Genomic DNA, 23682 nt, shown 5'->3' on the forward strand with positions numbered 1-23682 from the left:
ACTGTAATAGTAAAAAGTTCAAAATACTATCCAACCAAAGTATAGAGATTACTAGTCACAGATTTTCTTTCTTCAAATATTGTTTAGATGCCAAAGGTAATTTTAGATTTGTTGTGATAACCTGCATAAAGATGGAGATCCCTGAAGGGTCGGGTGGACAACCAAGTCCTATGGTATTGAGAGTTTATGTTGTTTTATTTTTGGGTACTTTATTAAAAGTTTTTATCAATGATATACATTTGCACATTTTTCGCAAAACAAATAAGACTTTGATTTTTTTAAGACTTTGATAGAGAAATGTCATATATCACATTTTTTGGTAGGGTTGAATTTACTTCACTGGTAGGAAAAAAGAACATAACAGCACAAATGCAGTAAACAATCACCGAGCCAGAATTAGCTTATGCAAAATTGAATCAATACTATTATAATAAAGTACAATTATGGTGAAAATGTTTTCTTAAAATGTTCAGTAAACTAGTTGCTTGTGATTTAACATTTAATGTTTGTGGCCAATATGTTACTCTCATTATCTTTATATTTCTTAATAAAGTTTGTCATTTTTGTTAAAAATTGGCAAAATATTGATTAGCATAGTAAAAATAATTGACCTGATGGTTACATTACCGAGTTGTGTCCTGAATAATGTTTAAATATAATATTTCCAGTGACTGTTTTTTTATAATGAAACGATTGTCTTTGGTTGCTTTGGTATAATTGTTACTGACAAGAGTTGTTTTGTTGCAGGATATTAGTGGCTCTCCAATAGTAATGGGAGACCTACATCAGCATTTTCACCAAACTCAGCCAGGACACATAACACCAGAGCCCAGTCAGGAAGTTGGTAAGTCATGTTCTATATAAACATACTTAAATATTAAAAATCTAAAATACTGAACTGGTCTTTATATGGCTTTTGTTAGTAGTGTTTCAAAACATACAAGTATGTCATATGTTTGCTTCTTTTTAGTACATTGACATTTGTGTGGGCGTATAAAGGCACATCCAGGCTTTAGTGCCTTAAGTTAATAATTACCTTGTTGACAATAAGTTCTGCAATGGTTGGTTGGTTGTGTAAATATTTAATTAAACCTTGTTCCTTTGGCATATTAATTAGGTTCCCTTTGGGCATATAGTTCCCTTTGGGCATATAGTTCCCTTTGGCATATTAATTAGGTTCCCTATGGGCGTATAATTTAACGCATTTCATCTTTTTCTTATAGTGCTAATCTTTTTTATATTGCTAAAAAAATGTTTGTATTAATTTCAAATATTATTTGTTACATTCTAAAACTGTGTTGTAACATATTTATGTGTACTTTTATTTAGATTGTGCTTAGTAATTTAGGTTTTCTAAAAAATCCTAAAACTTTGGAGGTGTGGTACTTTTTCATGTTGATCTGTCTTGGCTTCATAAATTAAAGCAAAAAACACAAACAAATTTTGGTATAGCTTGTGGTAAAACTTAATGCCATAAATGTAGTGAATTACCTTTGTCATCTAATGCTTGGCTATAACCTTTACAGTTGAAAATGCCAAGCGAGAACTTAGGAACATTGCTGAGGAAAATGTGTCAATTGTTCCAACTCTAGAATCTGCTGACCCTGTGGACCCAGTGGAGCTGCAGCTCACTGAAAATGTCCAGCTTTTACCAAACCAGCAGGCAGAGGTCCAACGTAAAATACAGCTTCTTGAACAAACCAATCCTTTGGTGGGTGATGTATCAATTGCTAATATGTTTGAAAAGGCAAATCAGAAAGCAGAGAGTGAGGCCAACAGTAAGTTTAGAGATGAAAAGAAAAAGAAGGATTACATTGCCCGGCATGGAAAAGTAGTTGGTGTGACCGGTGTTCAGGGTGTTGGAAAAACAACCCTTACCAAAATGGTCTTGAGGCTCATTTTAAATGGTGTAATTATTCCAGCAGTTACATTTATTTTCTTGCTGAGCATTAGGGAGATCAATTTTGAAGAAAAGTGCACAGTGTTTGACCTACTCTTTTACAAATCACCAGCAGTGCAGTTGTACAATGATGATGAAAAGGAAGTAATTCTTAAGCAAATTTTAGCTGACAGAAATACAGTTATCTTCATTGATGGTATGGATGAGCTTGATCCCCAGCTTTTGTCCAAGCACTATAAAGTTTCTCACATCAAATCAAAAGCAGATCCAATAAGCTTCATTATGAACATGCTTGGTGGGCAGTTGCTTCCTAATGCTTACAAGCTTGCAACTTCCAGACCAAGGGCAATGTTGGAAATTTCGGTTGAGCACAGACCACATTTTTTGGTCGAAATTCTTGGCTTGAATGAAACAGCACAGAAGCAGTTGGGTTTACAAATTTGTGGCACTGAGTTTCTTAGGGTTCAGAAATCATTACAAGAGAATCCTGAACTTCTTGAGCATTGCTTAGTACCATTCAACTGCATTGCCTTATTTACTTATCTTCTGCAAAACAACCCAGTCCAAACTACCACAATATCTGACATCATTGTTTCCATACTTCTTCAGTACCTCCATTCTTCTCACATGCAAAACAGGCAGGTTGCAATGCAGAAATTGGCAAAGTTAGCATGGATCGCGTTTGATAAACACAAGTTTATCTTTAGTGAAGAGGATTTAATTGAAGTAGGTCTCTCTCAACATGACATCAAAACCTTTCTGACAACCACTTTGGATAGCCGACAGAAGTTGCATTCTTTCATTTTACAACAAGATAAGAAAAGTTTTTTCAGTCACCAGATTTGGCAGGATATGTTCATTGCTCTTCACATGCTGTTCCATATGCCTCTTAATGAGTTCAATGAAAAACTGCCAAAGTTGAATGGAGAGAAAGGCGCCAATGTAAAAAAATTTGTCTATGGAATTTGCAATCCATTCATCTCCACAAAGGCAAAGCAGTTGTTTCTTGCCAAGCCACATTTTCATGGAAAGCTACAAGCCATTGAGGTATTTACTACACAATCCGTTCAACTGATGAAACAGAAATCTCAGTCTGGCCACATTGTTCTCAATCACAGCAGCAACTTGGCCACATTTCACTGTTTAAAGGAGTTGAATTGTCCGAGCATAACCACAATATTTGCTTCCAAGCTAACGACACAGTATATTCTTAATGGGTACATCTTTCCAAGTGATGTTTCCAGCATATTTTATGTCACAAAAAGTATACCACAAAATATCACATTTCTAAAAGTGGAAGCCCAATTTGTTGGTGAATCTTTTACTCTCTTTTGTGCACATCTCAAAGCATCTAAATCAAAGGTATGAGCAAACTAGCAGATAGTAAACACCTTGTTTGCTGTACTTGTACTGGACTTGGTATGGTATGCTTAAAAGTAACTAGAATAGTGGTTTTCCTATTCCTATATATTGCCAGTTTATATATACTACATCATATGTAACGATGTATCACATATACCATTTACTATATTTATAATGGATATATATTTGGCACCAACATTGCATTGGGTACCTATCTTTTTCCTGGAACTTTATAACATAATTGTTTCTGCAAGCATAATCTAATGGGTCCCCACACATGTGCATATGAAATTTGGTAACAGTAACAATTAATGATGGGACGGGTACCCGGTACTCGGTATCAAACGATTTCAGTGGTATCGATACTCGTACTCGGTATCGAAACTTTTGTCTCAGTTTTCGATACCAACGTGTGAATACCGAAGGTCCATTTACACCATAAGAATACGGGCAACTTTATGCCAATATTTTGTGGACAGCATAAAACTGGAAAAAAAGTTCCGCCAGTTTACGTATATCTTTTTCGCTATCATGTGGACAATACATTTTTCGGCATGTGTGTGTGGACGCCTGTTCCCCGACCATGGCAGATAAATTAGCGAGTGATAAACAACTAAGTACAACACTGTACTTAAGTACTCGGTAATCGTACTCGGTACTCGTACTCGGTACTCGGTATCGAAGGTATATACATGTGGTACTCGTACTCGGTATCGGTACTCGCTTCAAAACCTGGTATCGTCCCATCACTAGTAACAATAGGGCACAATCAAATCAACTGGAATAATGGTTTTCCTATATATTCCATTTTACAGAAACTGTGCCATATTTACGCACCATTCAATATAATTGTAAGGAATATATATTTGATGGTTAGCATTGATTTTTCACGGTTTCATTTCCGCGATCATTGTCTTGCTGCATGCGAATGTCGTTAGATAAAGACATGACGTGGATCGCAGCAGGAGGGGCCTGTCGTTAACCGTCACAAGACGCAAAACTGCATGATATAACTATTGCATAACTAACGTTTTTAAATGATCTACAAACATATCTTAATTGCACAGTACAAAAAGACTGCCTGATAGCACATCCAGTTATGCGTGAGGCCGAGATATTCCCTTTTCAGTGGGCAGGTTTGCATTTTTTTTCGACATGGAGTTGTGCGTTGTTTTAACGAGGTGGAAAATGGATGAGTCCAACTATTTAAACTTTTAACAAAGTTTCAACATTTTTTTTCCTTAATAACCCTTTGTTTCTTGAATTATGATTTTTAATCCGCACATAGCATTACCTGGCGCCGTTAAGTTTCTACATACCAACAATATGATTGCTTAGCTGGGCTTTTTATGTCCAAAACCTGTTCTGAAACAGTTTTATTAAAACTGAAAATACACATGCTAACTTAAAAAACAACATGGCATTACTGTGGTAATGTCTAATCATCAAAAAGGCTTGCATTTTTGACCTAAACAACTGGAAAAACTAAAACCGATTATTTCGGGGTTAAAGGGGCGAAACATGGGTGAATCCAACAAACAGTTACAATTTTTTTAGAAAACCTTACATTGCACCAACCATCAAAGCATGAAACTCCTAAACAATGTACTTTAGACAGTACAGCCGTTTCAAAAAATTTACGTCTTGGGGACCTGTGGGTGAACCGCTGGGTCATTCAGGGTCAAACTTCAGGAGGATTAAATTTGGATAGCTAACATCTTTGTAAATTTGACTGAATTTAAAGCGCTCTTTCTTGACCAAACACGTTTAACAAACCAAAGTTAGACAGAAACGAATATTTTGGGGTATAAGGGGTGAAAATGGTTAAATATTTTTAAAACTCTTTCTTGTCCAAATGCGTATAACAAATCAGCATTAGACTAAAAAAAAATACAGACAAAAACAATATGTGTCCCCTTCATAGAAGGGGCCCATAAAACAGATTATATGGGCTAGAACTTTTTGGTTGTTAATGCATGTAACTTTACTAATACAATGGGTACTGCTTTTCAAATTATCCTTTTGCTTGTTAGGTGGTTCAATTGACATTCCAACAAAAAAAGGTACCAGACCTCCCTAAGTTTCGGGTCGCCATACCTTGTATTGAACAGATATACTTCATAACTATTGACGGAAATGTGCTGCACATTCTTTGTGATGCATTGGAAGAAACAAACCATGTCGTAAGTAAGTTTAAAAATACATTTCTTTGCTTTTTATTAATATGTTAATTTGTAGATGAATTTATTATCATTTGACCATCTTCAACTCAAGGATGGTGGATTGGCGTATTTGTGTACCTGCATTAATAAAATAAAATCCCTTTCACTGAGAGGTTGTTGCATTACTGAACGTGGGATAAATATGCTCTGTCAAGCTCTTGCTCAACCTAACCAATTGGTATGTCTGTGGATTCTTTGTTATTTTGAAATTATTAAAAAGAACTGTTTTGCGGAAAGAATAATTTTGTAATAAAATACTGAATTTGCCAAAATGCGATAAAATGTTATAACTGAACACTAATTTGTTTTAACATATCCCTAATCAAGTAATGTACTTGGTACAACATTTTTAATTTAACAGGTGTCACTAGACTTGTCATTCAATAGTGTTGGAAATGAGGCTGCCAATCTGTTAAGACTTTGTCCAAATCTAAATCGCATTGTCCTATCTTTTTGTGGCATAAACTGGGAAGGTGCTCAGGCTCTTTCGAACAATATGAAGCAACTAAAACAGGTTGGATATAGTAAAACAAATAAGCTACTTGTTTAGGTAAAAATTGTTTGGATATCATCGTATTGAACCCTGTGGTTGTAATCATGGTAAAAGTATTATCACCTACAAAGGTAAATTGCAAAAATTGGTTAGATAGGACTAAAGTTTGCAGACAAAAGTTGGTGTCGTTATTTTTTGCTGTGTGGTGTTTGTGGCCGTAAGACTCTTAAATTTTATAAAATAAATAAGATTATACTGTAGTACTCTGGTATAATTTAAGACAAAGTCACTTATGCTGTGGTAACTGAACTAGATAACATAAATTCAGACATTATGGTAAGGAAGTATATTAATTGCGGTAGGCCATGTAGGGTAATAATTTGCTATTTGACTTGAAATTATAGAGTATGCCTGGTTTATAATCTTACATTTTTTGCAGAAAGGATTTGTACTAGTTCTGTTCGGAAATCAAATTAAAAGTAGAGGTGTTGAGATTCTATCTGAATGCCTGTCCATGGTTAATGAACTAGTGATTGATAGCTGTGAAGTGCAAACTGTTACCAAATTAGCAAAAAGCATCAAAAACCTTGACAAAAACCAAGTATGTAGACATAGTTCGTACCAAAATATTTTTTTTCTACAGCAGAATTTTTGAAGAAATACTTTCTTCAGAAATTGATGATATGTATAGGAAACAATCCAATTGGCAATGCTGGACTCGATAAACTCTCAACATGTTTTAATAATATTGACAAACTATCTGTCAATGCATGTGGAATAACTGATGTCTTCTGCCTGCCCAGAAGTATTTTGAAACTGGGACATCAGGTATGAGTGTTTAAGGTACTATTTTAAAGAGATGCAAACTGATAAAATTTAATTATGGCCAGAAAAATGTGTTACAAATTATTAAAAAAAATCCTAGTATGATTTAGTGTGATGCACTTGTAGATCAGTGAACTGAATGTCTCACAAAATTTAATTGGAAGTTTTGGAGCAGAAGTTCTTTCAAAATGTATTGGCCATGTAAAAAGACTCTTATTGATGGAATGTGGCATTGCTGATGATGGTGCAGAAAAGCTTGCTGGTGCTGTGCAGAAATTGGAAAATCCAGTAAGAAACTACAAATAAGAAACTACAACATTTTGAGGCGACAAATTTGGTTTGTTAGTTCCCTTGAAAGAGTCACACTGTTTTTATCCAACCAGTTGGTCAATCAGTTGTGTTTTATCCAACCAGTTGGTCAATTAGTTGTGCACATGTAATTTAGTAATCACATATTGATCTTTCAAAAGTTTGACCCCTAATGACCCAGCAATTTACCTACAGGCCTCCAAAACATGATTTTAAAAAAAATGGCTACACTTGCTAAAGTACAGGATCCAGTAGTTTCATATTTTGTTGGTAGGTGCATTGCAAAGCATGTTAAATGATTTTATAACTTTTATTTAGAATCACACATTTTCACCCCCTTAGTAGGAAAATTTGTTTTTAGGTTTACCAGTCCTTTAGGCAAGAAACATAAGCCTTGAATAAAATTTTATACAGTTGAAATTAGGTTATTTCTTGTTTGTTATTCAAATTTTTCAAAGAAGCATTGTGTATGAGTGTTTAATAGCAGGAGGTCCTCTGCCTCACGCATGGGCAAACATTACTATGTAGTCTTTTTGGTGATTACAAATCAACTGTTTTTGCCAGCAATACCATTAAGTTAACTTGTGTGTTTTTAGTTTGGCTGCTAAGGGTTTCAAACATTATTGTTTTCTTTGAGATATAAAGTCGTGAAAGCAAATGATTAAAATTCATATTATATTTATATTGGAAATTTGGAAGTATTCTTTCCACTTTTTTTGATACGTATTGTATAGCATTATAATGCTGTGAAAAGAATTTGAAGGTTTAAATTTGGCCTGATGTTTTTCACCAATTTTTCCTTAAGAATCTAAAAGTTATCACACATTTTTTAGTGTAAACATGCACATAAACACCTGAAAAATACAGGAGAGCCAACTTTCTTAATAAAAAATAACTAAACGGTGTTGCAAAGTTATTAGGCCCAGAAAGGAAGAGGGCAAAATTTTGAAAAACCAGTTGTCACCTAAACTATTTTGTTACAAGGACTTTTTAAAACAATGTTTTTTAATAATCAGGTAAATGGTAAATGTACACCTTCTAAAAAACAATCTTTTAAATAGAATTTGTTAACTCTCCATTTTATACAAGGCAAATCACTCTCAACATTGAAAGATTTAAAAAAAAATTAAATACCAATGAGCTATTTGTTTGCTCAACAAACAATGACAAAATTATTTAAAAACAGTTTTTTAAAAAGTGTATAACTGTATTGTTAGATTGAATCTTTGGACCTCACAAGGAACCAAATCAAAGATGAGGGGGCAAAATTTTTTGTTTGTTGTTTTAAAAACGTTGAAGACTTGAGTTTAGCTGAAAATCCAATTACTCTGCAATGCGGGTCAGACATGATGAAAGAATTGGTCAAGCAAAATCTTCCAGTATGTAATGTTTTTATTCTGTACATATTAATTGTAGTAACTATTTTTTGAACTAATGATTTTTGTTAATCTTTTTCTGATTAAGATTGTATGACAGTTTTTATTGTCCCTTTCAAAAATATTTTGGTCTTTTCAAATGTAGCAAATTTTTGTTTTTTGAGTATTTTGTTTTCTTTTTTCTTTAACAGGCTGAAAGATTGAGTTTACCCTACTCGATGATCGAAGTATCACAGGATACATTTAGAATACACACAGCCCAAATGATTCCTGGACAATTTGTTCGTGTATCAATGAGTTATGAGTTACAAGGGATCCGTGAAGATTCCTAATCCTTTTTTGTCTGACGAATGTACAGTTTCGATTTTATAACCTTTCAGTGTTTGTTTGGCGTATATAAAATCTAAAAAAACCTTGCTTTGTGAAGTAATTCAGAACACATATAGATGGGAGCTTCAGGTATAAACTCTGTACCAGTGTTGCCATGTAAACTTTCTGAAAAAGAAACCTCATGACTTTCCAAAACCAGCACTTGTAACCACAACAACAGGGTAAATCAAAAAAAGAGTAAAATATGAACCCAGCTTTACTGCATTATTAATGCCAAAGCAGCAGAGCTTCTATAATATTTATTCAGTGATCGCTGACATAGTTTGCCTACTAATAAAGGAAAGAGCCTTCAAAAACATACTAAATATCGGCTATCTTTAGTGCATGATATTACTTTTGAAGACAATTCACCGCTCAAACCAGAGGTGCGGATTTAGGTCATGGGACTAGACCAGTGCTCTTCAACCTTTTTTCCCGTTGTATACCTTTTACAATTTGCAAGCAACTTTGTATACCCTACACAAAGCAATTTATAATTGTGCACAGAAAGTAACAGTCTACCAATAGGTACTTGCCTGGTGGCGTGAATTATTGTTATACAAGGCCAGGAGTAGACAACCAGTGGCCGTGAACATGTAAACTGAAATATTTGGATTTGCAAAACTAGTTTGAGAAGCTGGAAAAAATATTAACAGCCCAGAAGCCGCATGTTTGAGACTTTTTGTAAGCCTATTATGGGTAAACAATGTGAAAACAGGCATCATTAGCGTCGCAATTTCGATGGTGACGTTATAAACAGTAAAGTCTGATCCCTAGACTGTTCTACGTAACAAGCTAGAATTTAAATTGGCTATCAGGCACTATTAATAAGGATTTACGATGCGGCCGTCACAGCGGAAAGGTTGTGCACCCCCTGTGCTACGTCCAGGAAATTTAGCATACAAAAGTGTGTAAACCTAAGAAGTTGATTTAATGGCTGGCTTGTTGCTACATTCTTTCAGCGATTTGGACATGTGGTGTGGTGTTGACTTGTTCTCAAAACATTTTTTTGTATTCGCAATCCTTTACTCCAGGGATGTTAAAAGTAAAATTTCAGAAAGTACATTGTTCAACCATAACAGATACTCCAGGTATGTGCTTATTCGCTTCATAATTCGCATGATTGACGCAACAATCCCAACCTGACGCAATAATATTTACAACAAGCAGGTCAGTCTCACATAGGTCACCAGCATGCTATGTCTTCCTGCATTTTTAACACTGACCACAGCTGTACTCCCTTCGTATACCTTTCTTCAGTCGTATACCCTAGTTTTAATGTGGTATACACTTGGGTATACAGTATACCCGGTTGAAGAGCACTGGACTAGACAATTAATCGAAGGGGAAAATAATAATAGGATATTTATTAACTAGTAATTTGTCGTACTTTCCCTCTCTATGTCAGTTCTATTCACTCAAACTCCATTAGATTGAAATATTAACCAAACAGAGGTACCAACACGTCAAACCTTGTGCAGTGGTTATGTAAAAACAACAAAAATGTTCAACAGCAAAGTCCTGAAGCCAGACTTTATGGTGCATAGTATTAAACAGGCGTTTCGTCCTCCAGGTTGCATATTCAACAAATTTGTCGTTCAAGTTGGTTTTTCAAGAACTTGTATTTTTGCTAACTTTTCGCTCACTAGAGCGGCAGGGCTTCTACAGAGCAATGAATGATATATTGCGAGCACACAAGCGAAAATGTACAAGTTTTCTTTTTATCCCAAAGCGCTTGTGCATTTTTGCTTGTGTTCTCGCAATACATCATTCATTGCCTCGGTCGAACGTGTGTTCAAATTGGTATCCAAGAACAAAATTTACCGTTTTTGAAATGCGTTAGAATGTTAGATAGTAAAAAAACGAGTCCTTCTGGGGCCTGTACAGCTTGTGACGTAAGGCAGTGGTGGCAACCGTCGGGACGAGTTCATTACCGGGCCGTATGATTTTTCAGGTTAAATGCTATAAAAGATTTTGCTTGTGTATCCGACGATGATAAACCAAGTTGGGCGCTTTCATTGCTAAATATTTAATTTTTGGAAGTAGGCCCCATGTGTTGTTATTTTTTTATTTGTGACAAACCACCGCATGTGAAAACGGAGATGCAAACGATACGAATGGGTTTAACCATGAGTTTGATCCTGAGCGCTTGTCTGCTGTTGCTGAGAATTTATTGTTGTTGCTCATATAATCACATCATAGCCCTGTTACAATATATTATTGCCTTGGAAAAAATATTTAAACAAATTATCATTATCCACGTTTTCAGGTCATTGAAGAGCTATTCTTGCACCGAAGCTGATGTGGTAAAAAGTGCTGAATGCCTGGACGCCACGCATCGGAAGTGTTGTTGCTGCGTGCTGCTAAGTGTTTGAGCTCTAACTTCAATTGTCTTCTGTCTGTTATCGAAATTAAAAGTATATATTATACACGGTGCGATATTCGCACGTACACAGAGCCTCTTGCCATACATGATGTTTGAGATGAGATCATTGCAAAACACGTTCAAACCCAAACAATGACAAGTTTGTTTTTTTGTGTTTGTTATCGCCAGTGCGAACATAATCGTTTTGTACAAGAACTGAAATGTAAAAATAAAACAAGTGCAGATTGTCGAGGTTTTAAGATCAAACTCAGCAAGAAGTTACGATCGAAAAAGATAGGCATGTACAGTACAAATAAACAAAAAAAAACGATGCACCGATAAAAACTACACCAAATTAAATTAAAAAAAGGAAAATGATCATAATTATCCATCAATTCATGTTCAAACGATTTATTTCGTATTGCTTTTACGCAAAGAAGCCAAGCCGTCGCAGGTTGTGTACCATATATTACAAACACAACTGAACAACATTCTTCAACAACCTAATCCATGAGGGTATAAAGCTTCTGCCGTTCAACCAGCAAATCAAAAACCTGTTGTAGGCCAGGGCAAAGCTTCAACATCTTACTACGATTTTGCCGAAAATCATTACTCTCCAAGATTTGGCAGTTTCCCGTTTTCAATTTTAGGTGGTCGCCAAACAGTTTGTCTTTCTGGATTTCACCACTGACCTTGTATGATCGACCGGAGAGAGTGCGCCCAGTCGCCACCGTCTGGTAGTTGCAAGACAGCACCGTCTTTCCACCGTTGTACTCAATTGTAACGACTTGATCCTGGTTGTTGAAGATCTCTATGCAATGGTCAGAATTTTTTCGCACCCGCGTGATACTTCTAGACCCGTTGTTGAAGATGTGCAGAATGACAACTTCTTCGTCATCCTTGGCATTGATTACTTTTATAAACGGCGCTTTGTCACAAGACTTGTTGAAATTCCATGTCATTTCACTTCCGCCGCTGAACGCTATCGTCACCGAAACTGATTCGTTGGGACCCACCATGTACAAGATCAGTTTTTGGTCGATCGGTGTAGGTCTAGGTTTTGTTCGGGGGTGCTGAGCTGTCAATTGACATAACATAAATAAATTCTTTCATTTGTTTTGTTTCTTACATGACGTATAGCGCGAGTTTTAAACAAATAACTGTAGTATTAAACTGGTCCCTATTTAAGTGTTAGTCAGTGCACTCACCATTAAGATTTAAGAGTTTGTTTGCCAAGTTATTGATATTGGTGTTGTCGTTAATTGTAATATGGAAGTGATTGCCGTAATTATTGTTGACATCCCTGCCGTTGCCGTGAATTGGTGGATTGTTAGCCGTCATTGACGTAAAGCTGTTTTTGACAGTTTCACTTGTCGCTTTTTGGTCATTGACATGTATTGGGTCGACAAAACAGCGATTGACCACTTCATCAAAATAGTTTCTTTCATCGAAGTCGAATGATTCTTCAAAATACTCAACTTCATCGCGGGGATACAGCTTATCTTAAGCACAAAGGTATACAAGCGAGGTTGGGGTTAGGTACAGTACCAGGGATATATAGCCAGTGGTGGGATTTTGGTGGGAGCCGCTTCGCACACGTTCTATAGAACCGTCTCACGAAATTTTATAAGATCAGCGAACCGGTTGGCATTACTGCTTACTGCCAATGGACTTTTTGTAACAGGACAGACTGAAAAATATGACTTTGGTGGCAGAACCGGCGAACAAAAAAAATAATCCCACCACTGTATATAGCTAATGGACAAAATAAAAGTAAATAGTACCTGGATCGTCAGCAAGCAATCTCATGGCTGTTTCCCTTTTAGATCAAATTTCCACGATAAAATCTGAAGGACTTGTGAATGTTAATGATAAGAGCTGTCATACCTACACTTTTTTACCAAAAGAGATCCTGCATGTGTCAATACAAATGTTAATGGCTCGTGTGCTTGATCACAAACTAATTCCGATAGGTTTTAAATAACAAATTACCGTCATCTTATCATACTAAAACTCATACTAAAGCTCCAAGTTGTGCAATCGGCGCATAACAGAAGAAAGACACAATTCATACGCTTATAGTTTATTTTGTTAGTGTTTGCAAGGCTACATCACAAAAACAAGCTAGTTTTCTCGAAAGTACATTTTTTTCTAAAAGTCCCTAGCCGTTACCGCTGCTAAAACCATTCAGCGTATAAGTATTTCTTTAAAACACGCAAAATCGTAAAACCAAACGTGTCCCGACAGATACAGCAGTTGTGTTGAATGCTGAGTTGTTGACAAACTTATTTCCCAGGGCAATCCACAGGGAAAGTATGTTGGCCTTAACCTCGTCGACACCACAAGGTTTTTCCCCGGGTGTTCTGTTGAGCTCCGCGTACCTAATTCCAGCTTTAAATGCGCACTGCAATGCTTTACTTTACACTGCATTGCGATATTTCAACTTGCTTAATTAGTCTGCTATGATTTTTTGTAGCACACCAACTTTTTAAAGATACTGGCCATAGGCCATTATTTCAAACCAGTGTTGTTTAATACCTTTTGGACTTGGACTAAACAACATTAGGGTCCTCTGAATCAAAGTATCTCCGACTTAAGCAACTTTTATTTAGTAAATGGGTCTGTTATTGGGATGATTTAACCAAGCTTAAATTTAAAGAAAAAAATAATCACATTACTGCAAACCAGGGAGTCGAACCGCTTGTTATATGGGTTCAAGTTCAGTTCGGGTCCACTTTGTTTTATTTGTAAGGATTCGGGTTCGGTTTAGGTTTTTAAAAATGCTTGATTTCGGGTTTGGGTTTTGTTCCGGTCGGGGCAAATTACCCGGCCCAAACCGGTTTGCGGCCTTTAAACCGGTTCAATCCCCTTTCGATTAATTTTGGTTTTGTCCATCATCTGTGTTACGGAATTATTTCGGCAGCTTTGGGAATTCGGCTAAGAGATCTTTCAAGTGGCGATATTAAATTCCAATCAACCCCTTAAGCCTAATTCTGTACCTTTAAAACCAAAACTGCCTCCCTAATTCGGAAACGGCCCGAACCCTGCAATAACGGCTCACCACTAAGTCAAAGAAAGACCACAAACTGGTTTCACTAATGGGCGCCTTGTTTAAGTAAAAGCGATAAAATACACTGGCGTAAAACAACACGTATTTCCAACTTCAATACGCTGCGCTCAATAATCAGTAAACGCCAGTACCACACAGAACAGAAATCAACAGGTGTAACTCGCACGGCGCCCAGAGGAAGACTGACCTTCATTATTTTACTCGCACATGCGACGCGGCCACGTACGTGGAAGAAACAATCACGTGACGACCAAAGGCACACCCGGGTAACGATACAACAATTAAGCGTAAATTAGTGGCGGGGAAAGGGCGATCATACAAACGGAGAAAAGACAACTATTACAATATAAAACAAATAGGTGAATGGTGTGTAGTAAAACAAGATATATACAGTGTGTGGTAAAACAAGATATATGCCGTGGAAATATGATATAGTGAAAATATGATTGGCAAAACAAACCGATTAAACACAACAATAATAACGGGTGGTAAAACAAGATATATGCCATGGAAATATGATGTAGTGAAAATATGATTGGCAAAACAAACCAATTAAACACAACAATAATAGCAGAGTTAAGTGCCAGGATACCCAATAGGCAACGCTTCAAACAAAACGATTATAAGTGCACGTAGGTGTGTGAAAATAAAGGAGTTAACCAGCTCAAACGGTGAAAGTGCTAAAAATTCGCCACATTCCCCCCAACTCAAAACTGTCCTACTCCCGTTGGACAACCGTCTAAACCATGGTTTCGGGTGAATATCGCGCTGGTTGACGACGTACCCGAGTCGACCTTCTACACCCATCCGAATTGCCCTGAGGATTCGACTCGATTGTGTCTTCCTGTAAAACTACTTTAGGGTTGTAGACATACACGACTGCAGGCACTTCCGGCTGCGGTTGCAGATGTTCTGACGGTTCTTCCGTGGGGCAGGGGACTGTACTCGTCGTTGGGTTTAACCTGTTAAAATGTACAGTTTGCCTCTTGCCTGTCGCGTCTTCGATCACGTAGTTCACAGGACCGCGAATATCGGTGATCCTGTAGGGTCCCTTGTATGGATACTGAAGTTTCTTACTTTGTCCAATCGGGACGACCGGGTTTGTTAACAAAACAAATTCGCCTAACGAGTGAGGTATTCCTTGTTGTCGTTGATTGTACCAGTCTTCCATCCGCTTCCGTTGCGTCGCGAGACTCTCCCTCACTACCTCTTCTGCAAGCTGTAGACCATCACGAAGCTGATCAATCTCCACTCCGTACGAATGTGCGGTGTCACGCGCCATAGACCCCATCAAGTCTGCCGGCAATCGCAATGGTCGTCCGGTTAAGAGAGTATGCGGAGCTTCTCCCGTTGCATCGTGGGCACTCGCATTGTAGGCGGCCACCACCCCTGGTAATGCTTCGTCCCACCGCCGGTTATCTCGCTGTATATAATTCCGGATCATAGTGATAATGGTCTTATTGTTACGTTCGACCCCACCGTTCCCAGGCGCGTGGTATGATGTCGTGCGACTTTTCCTACATCCCATTAGGCGTAATAATTCTGCGAATAAATGGCTTTCGAAATTCGAACCGCGGTCGGAATGAACAGTCTCCGGCACCCCATCTACAGTGAACCAATTTCGATGTAACAAATTGGCGGTCTCATTAGCAGTTTGATTTCGCATCGGCCAGGCTCTTACGTATTTTGTGAAAATGTCACACGCTACCAAAATAAACTGGTAACCCGACCGGGTTAGGGGTAGAGGCCCGACAACGTCCACTTCGATCCTTTGCATTGGCCTGACCTCCTTTGAGGGCATGAGCGGAGCTTGAAAATGATGCGTGGGTCTTTTATTGTATTGACAGGTGACGCAGTTGCGGCAAAATGTTTCGACAGAATCGCGCCATTTATACCAATAAAAGCGTTCCGCTATCTTAGCCAGGGTCTTAGCTATGCCCAAATGCCCTCCCCCGTGTACATTATCATGAAGATTTGACATTGCTTCATCGACTAAGCTCTGTGGCAAAACAATTACAGAATCGCTGCCTAGTGTAGAGTTTCCACGACAACAAAGTACACCTGCTTTAAGTAGGAGGCTGGGAAAGCGAGACCAATAATGGCGAAGTACTGGTGATTCTTTTTTAACGGTTTTAAATTTCGGACGCGTACCTTTATTTAACCATTCCAAGACGACTGCTAGATCAGGGTCATCTTTCTGTCGCTCCAACAAGTCTTCGTGTTGATATCCTACCGTAGACTTTAAGTCAACGACGTGAACTTGGGTATGTTCGAGTCCCTCGGCCAATTTGTATGGACATTCCTCGCAATCTTCTATGTCATCAAGGCGTGACAGAGCGTCTGCATTCTTATGTTTGTTTCCTGACCTATGATGAATTTCAAAGTCATACGCGGAAAGGTGCTCTACCCAGCGGGCGCACTGCCCGTATAACTCCCTAGACTTCCAAAGCCATCTTAAAGAAGAATGGTCAGTCCGTAAGTTAAATTTTTGACCCAGTAAGTAACACCGGTACAGCTTTGTGGCGAATATAACAGCTAGAAGCTCTTTTCTCGTGGTGGAATAGTTACGTTCCGACCTGCTCAAAGTGCGACTACCATAGGCGACCACGCATTCCTTACCGTCGATTTCCTGAGAAAGGACACAGCCAATGGCAGCGTCAGACGCATCCGTATCCAGTATAAACGGCATGTTAAAGTCGGGGTATCGAAGAATTGGTGCAGTCGTCAAGTGTCGTTTTAATTGAGAGAAGGCATCCTGACATAGGTCATCCCACTGGAATCGTCTTCCCTTTTCCGTCAACCGGTGAAGAGGACCCGCGATCTGTGCGTAACCGCAAATAAATTTACGATAGCAGGAAGTAAGGCCTAGAAACTGCCGGATTTCTTTTACGTTGCGGGGAGTCGGCCATTTAGCAACTGCCTTTATTTTGTCAGGGTCGCATCGTATGCCCTCTTTCGACAATACGTGACCCAAAAAGTCTACTTCGTGCATGCTTAAATAGAGTGCACTTGCTACGTTTCAAAGTCAGACCAGCCGATTTGATTCTTGCCAGCACGTCCGACAGTCGCTTTAAATGCTATTCGAAAGTTTTCGAGTATACAATGATATCATCCAAGTACGCTAGAGCCCCCTGCCACTCGATTCCGTTCAAGACAATACGCATCAGGCGCTGAAAAGTCGCTGCAGAATTGCACAGGCCCATGGGCATTACATTAAATTCAAAAAGCCCGACGTGGCTAGTGAAAGCCGTTTTCTTCCGGGAGGAGGCGTCCATTGCAACCTGCCAATACTCGGATTTTAGATCCAAAGTAGAAAAATAGGCGGCTTTGGACATTTGATCTAAACTGTCATCTATCCGGGGAATCGGGTAACTATTTTTTTTAGTTAACTCATTCAACTTGCGGTAATCAACGCAAAAACGAGTCTCACCGGATTTCTTTCGGACCAACACAATCGGGCTGCTCCATGGTGATGAGGCATGCGACGCGGTGGCTGTCGTACAGGGCCGTTGTCACCCGTGTCGATAACATGACGTACTATGTCGGTTCGTCCCAAGACAACGTTGGAAGTCGAAAACGCTTCTTGATTGGATCGCAGCAAATCGAACAATTCACCTCGTTGACCTGCCGTTAATTGTTCACCGATGGTGACTTGGTCTGTAATGTCCTGGAACGGATCTTGGTTAGATATGTTCTCAGCCGATACGGAACAAATCTGTGTGTCTGTAACAAAACACTCAGGATGTTTACATCCAGGGACACCTCCCTCTACCACTATACAAGAACCCGGGATTTTGCAATCGAGGTTACCAAAAGCATACACAGGTGTAACCGTAGCGAATCTTGCCCCACTTGGTATTGTTACATCTTCATCCCCCAAATTTGCCACAAACACCTTCACCCCGCGGCTTTGTGCCATCATTACACTTGTCGCAGTCAATAAGCCAAATCTTTCTACGAACCCAGCTATTTGCTCCGTTAGAACCGGGGTGGCCCACTCTTGTGAATTAAGAGATTCTTGACATAGACTGCCTGTTACACATACCTCTGCGAACGCTGGGATAAGGACGTCATCAGCAACACATACGTCACAGGGTTGGGACAAGGCTGTCGGAGAACTGAAGAGGGGAAGTCTGGCGTCTCCTGCTGTTAACGTATTTTCCCTGTAGCAGATTCTGCACGCATTTGCCTGAAGAAAATCCAATCCTAGAATAAAATCATGGTTGAGGTTCTGCACGATATAAACGGTCGCATGATTCGTTATGCCACCAACTCTAAGGGGAAGGCTAATACTGCCCTTCACCGCCAATTGCAGCCCATCGGCACCTACCAAGTGCTTGGAAGGGGACCTATTTATCTGTAGGTTTTGTTCTGCGCCGAATGAGTCCCATTTTATCGCACTCATCAGACATACACCCGAGCCGGTGTCTAACAAAGCACACATGGTTGTCTGCCCAACCAAAATGGAAACAAACCGTGCCAGCGCTGGCGGTGATTCGATTCTCTCCTTAGGCATAGTTTCCGGCCCTGGTCTGTTTGCTCTGCCTGGTGCGGTTGGTTGTTGACTTGGGGATTCTTTTACGTCCACTGGGTGTTTGGACGGTCTGCAAAAAGAAGTTGGTAGTGACCTAGCCTCGCGACTTACCCTAATCATTTTGGGGCGCATACCCAGGTGTGGACAGTCGCGTCGAAAATGACCTGGCTGCCCGCAACCGTAGCACTTTCGGTTTTGCTCGTGGTGGCCATAAAAATGTCCTGTCCTTTTAAGGGAATCAACTTCAGCTTGTAGGGTCTTCAAAGTGTCTTCGAATTTAGAACTCCGTTCCGTCGTGCGTCGTTCCATGTCTTCAAGCTTTTTCAAAATCATATCAATTTCCGATGTTTTTGCGTTAACTGTGGCAACCTGAACAAAGCTCGGTACTTGAGCATCGACCACGACCTGGGCGGCGGCTCTGAACGTCCTTGTGTACTTGGTTGCCGCAGGGATATTTTCAGCAAGGCGCCTGTCTTGCAAGCCTTGTAGCAAGGTAATGTACAGCACTTCGTTTTTAAGGGCAGCTTCTGAAGAGTTGCTGTAAGCGTTATCCCCCAGTGTTTGCAGGGCATAAACAAAATCTCGCGCGGACTCGCCAGGTAACTGCACGCGCCTTATCAGCTCGGCGCGTTGGCGTTCCGCGTGTTGGCCGCTAGACTTATGACGCAGTGCGCGTTCCTTCAAGTCCTTAAACGGAATTGTAAAGAGATTGGAGTCCTTCTCTTGTATTGCCCATTTCAGATCGTTGCCAATGCTTGCTAAAAACAGATGTCGTTTCATTTCTTCTGAAGCATCAACGCTCGTACAATAAGATTCGAGCATATTAAAATATTGACCTAGTTCCTCCCCAGGCCGTAAAGGCGGAGGTTGCATTAAAACGTTAAAAGACATTATAAAATCAACCTAAAATACAATACTTAAAAACACAAAACGGGGAGTCTTCCTAGTAAAACCAGCGGGTAGTGGTGACAGGGTCCTGGCGTGCTCGCCAAGTTGTTACGGAATTATTTCGGCAGCTTTGGGAATTCGGCTAAGAGATCTTTCAAGTGGCGATATTAAATTCCAATCAACCCCTTAAGCCTAATTCTGTACCTTTAAAACCAAAACTGCCTCCCTAATTCGGAAACGGCCCGAACCCTGCAATAACGGCTCACCACTAAGCCAAAGAAAGACCACAAACTGGTTTCACTAATGGGCGCCTTGTTTAAGTAAAAGCGATAAAATACACTGGCGTAAAACAACACGTATTTCCAACTTCAATACGCTGCACTCAATAATCAGTAAACGCCAGTACCACACAGAACAGAAACCAACAGGTGTAACTCGCACGGCGCCCAGAGGAAGACTGACCTTCATTATTTTACTCGCACGTGCGACGCGGCCACGTACGTGGAAGAAACAATCACGTGACGACCAAAGGCACACCCGGGTAACGATACAACAATTAGGCGTAAATTAGTGGCGGGGAAAGGGCGATCATACAAACGGAGAAAAGACAACTATTACAATATAAAACAAATAGGTGAATGGTGTGTAGTAAAACAAGATATATACAGTGTGTGGTAAAACAAGATATATGCCGTGGAAATATGATATAGTGAAAATATGATTGGCAAAACAAACCGATTAAACACAACAATAATAACGGGTGGTAAAACAAGATATATGCCATAGAAATATGATGTAGTGAAAATATGATTGGCAAAACAAACCAATTAAACACAACAATAATAGCAGAGTTAAGTGCCAGGATACCCAATAGGCAACGCTTCAAACAAAACGATTATAAGTGCACGTAGGTGTGTGAAAATAAAGGAGTTAACCATGCCCAGCTCATTATTACAAACGGTGAAAGTGCTAAAAATTCGCCACATCTGCATGGCGTTATTAAACTCCGAAAGAATTTTGACCGAGCATTGCAGACACTTTCAAATTTGTTATTTGTGACACGCCCTTTAGCTGTTATTTTGCGCATCTTTATCTTCAGTGCGCTGTTTTAAAAAAATCATGCAAAATATTACAGGGTGCATTTTTTACTGGTTCGGTTCCTGATCGGGTCCAACGCCAAACAAAATATAGGGTTCAACTCCGGTTCGGGTTCATCGTAATTTGCAGTTCGGGTTCGAATCGGGTTTATTGAAATAAACTGCTCAAACCGTTTCGCGGGTTCGGGTTCAGTTCCGATTCGACTTCCGGTTGCAAACTTTTTCTGTGTTTCAACCTTGGATTGCGAAAGACTACCTATAAATAACCTTTGTTTTTTTTGCTATATATGTATCATCATGCTTATTGATTATTCCCAAAGTAAAGTTGTTTACGACACCCTAGCATGTAACCAAGGTTAATCTGTCTGGGTCCGTATCAGATCAATAACAATAAAGTCAGAATAATGACTAACAATATACCAATTTGTCAACTGTGAAGTAAGTCTAATATTATTTGTAAAACACGTGGCTATGAACGTACATCTGTTTAAGTCACCGGTCCTTACCAAGCTGGGTAAACTAAATTGCACTAAGATTTTTAAGCGTTCTGTAGTAAGTTATAAGTTATAACTTAGTGAAACAGGCGTACGATAAAAGCCGATAAAATAAAGAAGAGATTTTGCGTTTTGCCTACTGATAAAAACACGTGTCACGATGATTTTTAACAGGCAACGCAATAAAAGACACTTAAGAACCGTGACACAATTTCTTCCCGATCTCTGTTGACCGAGTAATTTGGAATACGTTTATTTCATGTTACACAAGAAACACGGTTAACCATACAAAACTCAAATATGTAAATGGTAATTAGTAAATACAGATTTGTTAATGGACAAATAATACAAAAAAGGAATTATTGTCGCATTCAAATAAAGAGTATTTAAATAGATAAAAATTACAATCTCTTTTCAAATTTGGTGACAAGGTTTTAAAGGTACAAAGTCCGTACAGTGAATTTCAAAAATGTCGACTTCGTTATTATAGTTAGTAATAGTAAGCAACTGATTTAAGTCAAAATAAAAAGGTCACCTTGGACAATGACACCCATGAGCAGCAATTTTGAGGAAAGGTTTGAACTTGTGTAAGCAAAGTAAAAAAATGATGTTTAAAAACGGGAGACCACTGCATCATCGCTTCAGCACAAAAGCACTACAAAAACGAATAAAAAGGTTGCAGTACAAATTGCAATCAACGGCTAGCTTATTAACCATATAAGACGGTACAGTTATGGAGCGGGATTTTAAAGTGAACCTTGCGTAGAATGTCGTAAACATGCTCCACAACAACTCTTCACCAGCACGCATGACAACCTAACAGTATCCCTAGAGCCCAACCTGTGAGATTGCTTCGGTTGCCAAAACTATACGTATAGGTGTATTACAGAATTGACGAAGTAGGCAGTGTAAAGAAACACGACAAAATTGAATTCACCTAACACATCCAAAAGAAAAAACAATTTACATTATTAGACATTAAGCCCTCTGAAATGTTTAATGAAACTATATGTTAACAGATGTTGCAAATGCTTGAGAAACTATCAAAAATGTTGGAAAACGACAGGCACAGATTGATTAGTTTATTTTTTATTTTTTACGGGGTTCGAACCCAGGACGTGCCCGGGGACGAGTCCCGATCAATTTTTGTTTTATATGGGTCAGGCGCGCCGGACCATTTAGAAAAGTTTATTTAGCTCAATTTTTTATTGGTGTTTGTGCTCTAGGCGCCACTTATCGAAATTTAAATACATCATTAATAAGATATGACTACTAACACAGGAACTCACAACATGCCGGTTTGGGAATTTCCGGTAGGTGACGCAACGGAGCATATGCGTTTGAGGTGACAATAGCACTGACTCAAACTGCTTCAACCCAGCGTAAGTTTAAACGCTCACCATAAAGACGTTGTTATTGACTCCGACTACTGGACATAAGATATGTGTTATTCAGCAGTGTCATAAGTAGATCAGGTGTTCACTATTTCCCGGGTACGGAACAACTGGTGAATACCCAGGGATCGTTGTAAAGGTCGTAAACCTATAGGTAATCTTGTATACAAGATTTAGCCACTCCGTAAATCTCACGCTAGATAAACGCGGGCATTGACGCAACTAAGTTCGCCGGCATGTATTTTATTTTTAGCCAAAAGTTTTTGTTATAGCTAGGGGAAAAATGTTGTTTGAGCTGACCATTCAATAACACACGCGACCAACACCGAAACCAAGCTTTGCAAATACAATTCGGCAAACATTTTCAGAGTTGCAGCGCTGGATTGCAATGAAGTATTCAGTTAACCGTTGTTCTTTGCTCTGTGTGTGTTCTTATGAACGATATAGGTAGCCCACATTGGCAAGAAAACAAATCGAACAAAAATATAGCTTATTTACAAACTAAAACAAAATATAACTCATTTTCAACTAGCGAAATTTCAGTAGCAATGTTCTCATAGACAGGAAAAACCTGTTTAAAACTAATTTAGTTTGATGTTTAGGGATATTTCAACAAGCTGATTGCTTGTTTAAGAATACAATTAAACGTAGGTTCTAAGACAGTGGTTCTCAAAGTATGGGTCGCGACCCCAAACATGGGTCGCACAGGGTAAAAAAATGGGTCGCGCACACAATAGCCTTCCCACTATACTGTTTCGCACACGGCGATTGTAACGTCATAGCACGGGAAATAATAGGATAAGTTAATCTTGCGTTAACTGAACTTGGCCATGTGACAGTTAGCGTTAGAGTATGATTAATTATTCGTACAAGGAAATAAAATACATTTTTTTTTGTTTGAGGCTTGGGTCGTGAGGTGTTTATAAGACTCAGATTTGGGTCGCGTTCAAAAAAGTTTGAGAACCACTGTTCTAAGACCACAAA

General features: G+C 38.9%; 2 protein-coding genes across 3 annotated transcripts; one reads left to right on the top strand and one right to left on the bottom strand.

The window, feature by feature from the left end:
- Positions 1-92: 92 nt before the first annotated feature.
- LOC145215355 (NACHT, LRR and PYD domains-containing protein 14-like) lies at positions 93-8874 on the top strand. Its single transcript, XM_080084045.1, has 11 exons — positions 93-173; positions 748-844; positions 1527-3262; positions 5296-5445; positions 5501-5662; positions 5846-5998; positions 6417-6578; positions 6650-6805; positions 6929-7090; positions 8329-8490; positions 8679-8874. Exons 1-11 carry the CDS (start codon positions 132-134, stop codon positions 8817-8819), a joined length of 3123 nt encoding a protein of 1040 aa, XP_079940171.1. The 5' UTR covers positions 93-131; the 3' UTR covers positions 8820-8874.
- A 5437-nt stretch (positions 8875-14311) lies between these two features.
- On the bottom strand, positions 14312-20563 carry LOC145214624 (uncharacterized). 2 transcript variants are annotated; one of them, XM_080083181.1, is made up of 4 exons: positions 18337-20563; positions 17722-17958; positions 16911-17112; positions 14312-16657 (listed from the first exon to the last, which is right to left on the bottom strand). In XM_080083181.1, exons 1-4 carry the CDS (start codon positions 19714-19716, stop codon positions 16605-16607), a joined length of 1872 nt encoding a protein of 623 aa, XP_079939307.1. In that variant the 5' UTR covers positions 19717-20563; the 3' UTR covers positions 14312-16604. The 2 variants fall into 2 exon arrangements, with proteins under 2 accessions (XP_079939307.1, XP_079939308.1); XM_080083182.1 differs by lacking the exon at positions 14312-16657 and adding an exon at positions 16667-16744.
- Between the last annotated feature and the right edge of the window lie 3119 nt (positions 20564-23682).

Source organism: Phallusia mammillata, chromosome 2, assembly GCF_965637545.1.
Source record: "Phallusia mammillata chromosome 2, kaPhaMamm4.hap1.1, whole genome shotgun sequence".
NCBI lineage: Eukaryota > Metazoa > Chordata > Ascidiacea > Phlebobranchia > Ascidiidae > Phallusia > Phallusia mammillata.

What these genes read in the sequence shown, in the direction of transcription:
- LOC145215355 (XM_080084045.1), top strand. Translation starts at nt 132, where the DNA reads ATGGAGATCCCTGAAGGGTCGGGTGGACAACCAAGTCCTATG. An exon ending in AGAGCCCAGTCAGGAAGTTG is followed by an intron (nt 845 to 1,526) that starts GTAAGTCATGTT and finishes TAACCTTTACAG; the next exon opens with TTGAAAATGCCAAGCGAGAA. An exon ending in TGGAAGAAACAAACCATGTC is followed by an intron (nt 5,446 to 5,500) that starts GTAAGTAAGTTT and finishes GTTAATTTGTAG; the next exon opens with ATGAATTTATTATCATTTGA.
- LOC145214624 (XM_080083181.1), bottom strand. Translation starts at nt 19,716, where the DNA reads ATGTCTTTTAACGTTTTAATGCAACCTCCGCCTTTACGGCCTGGGGAG. An exon ending in TTATCCCAGCGTTCGCAGAG is followed by an intron (nt 17,959 to 18,336) that starts GTATGTGTAACA and finishes GATCCGTTCCAG; the next exon opens with GACATTACAGACCAAGTCAC. An exon ending in GTTGGTCCGAAAGAAATCCG is followed by an intron (nt 17,113 to 17,721) that starts GTGAGACTCGTT and finishes GGTTACGCACAG; the next exon opens with ATCGCGGGTCCTCTTCACCG.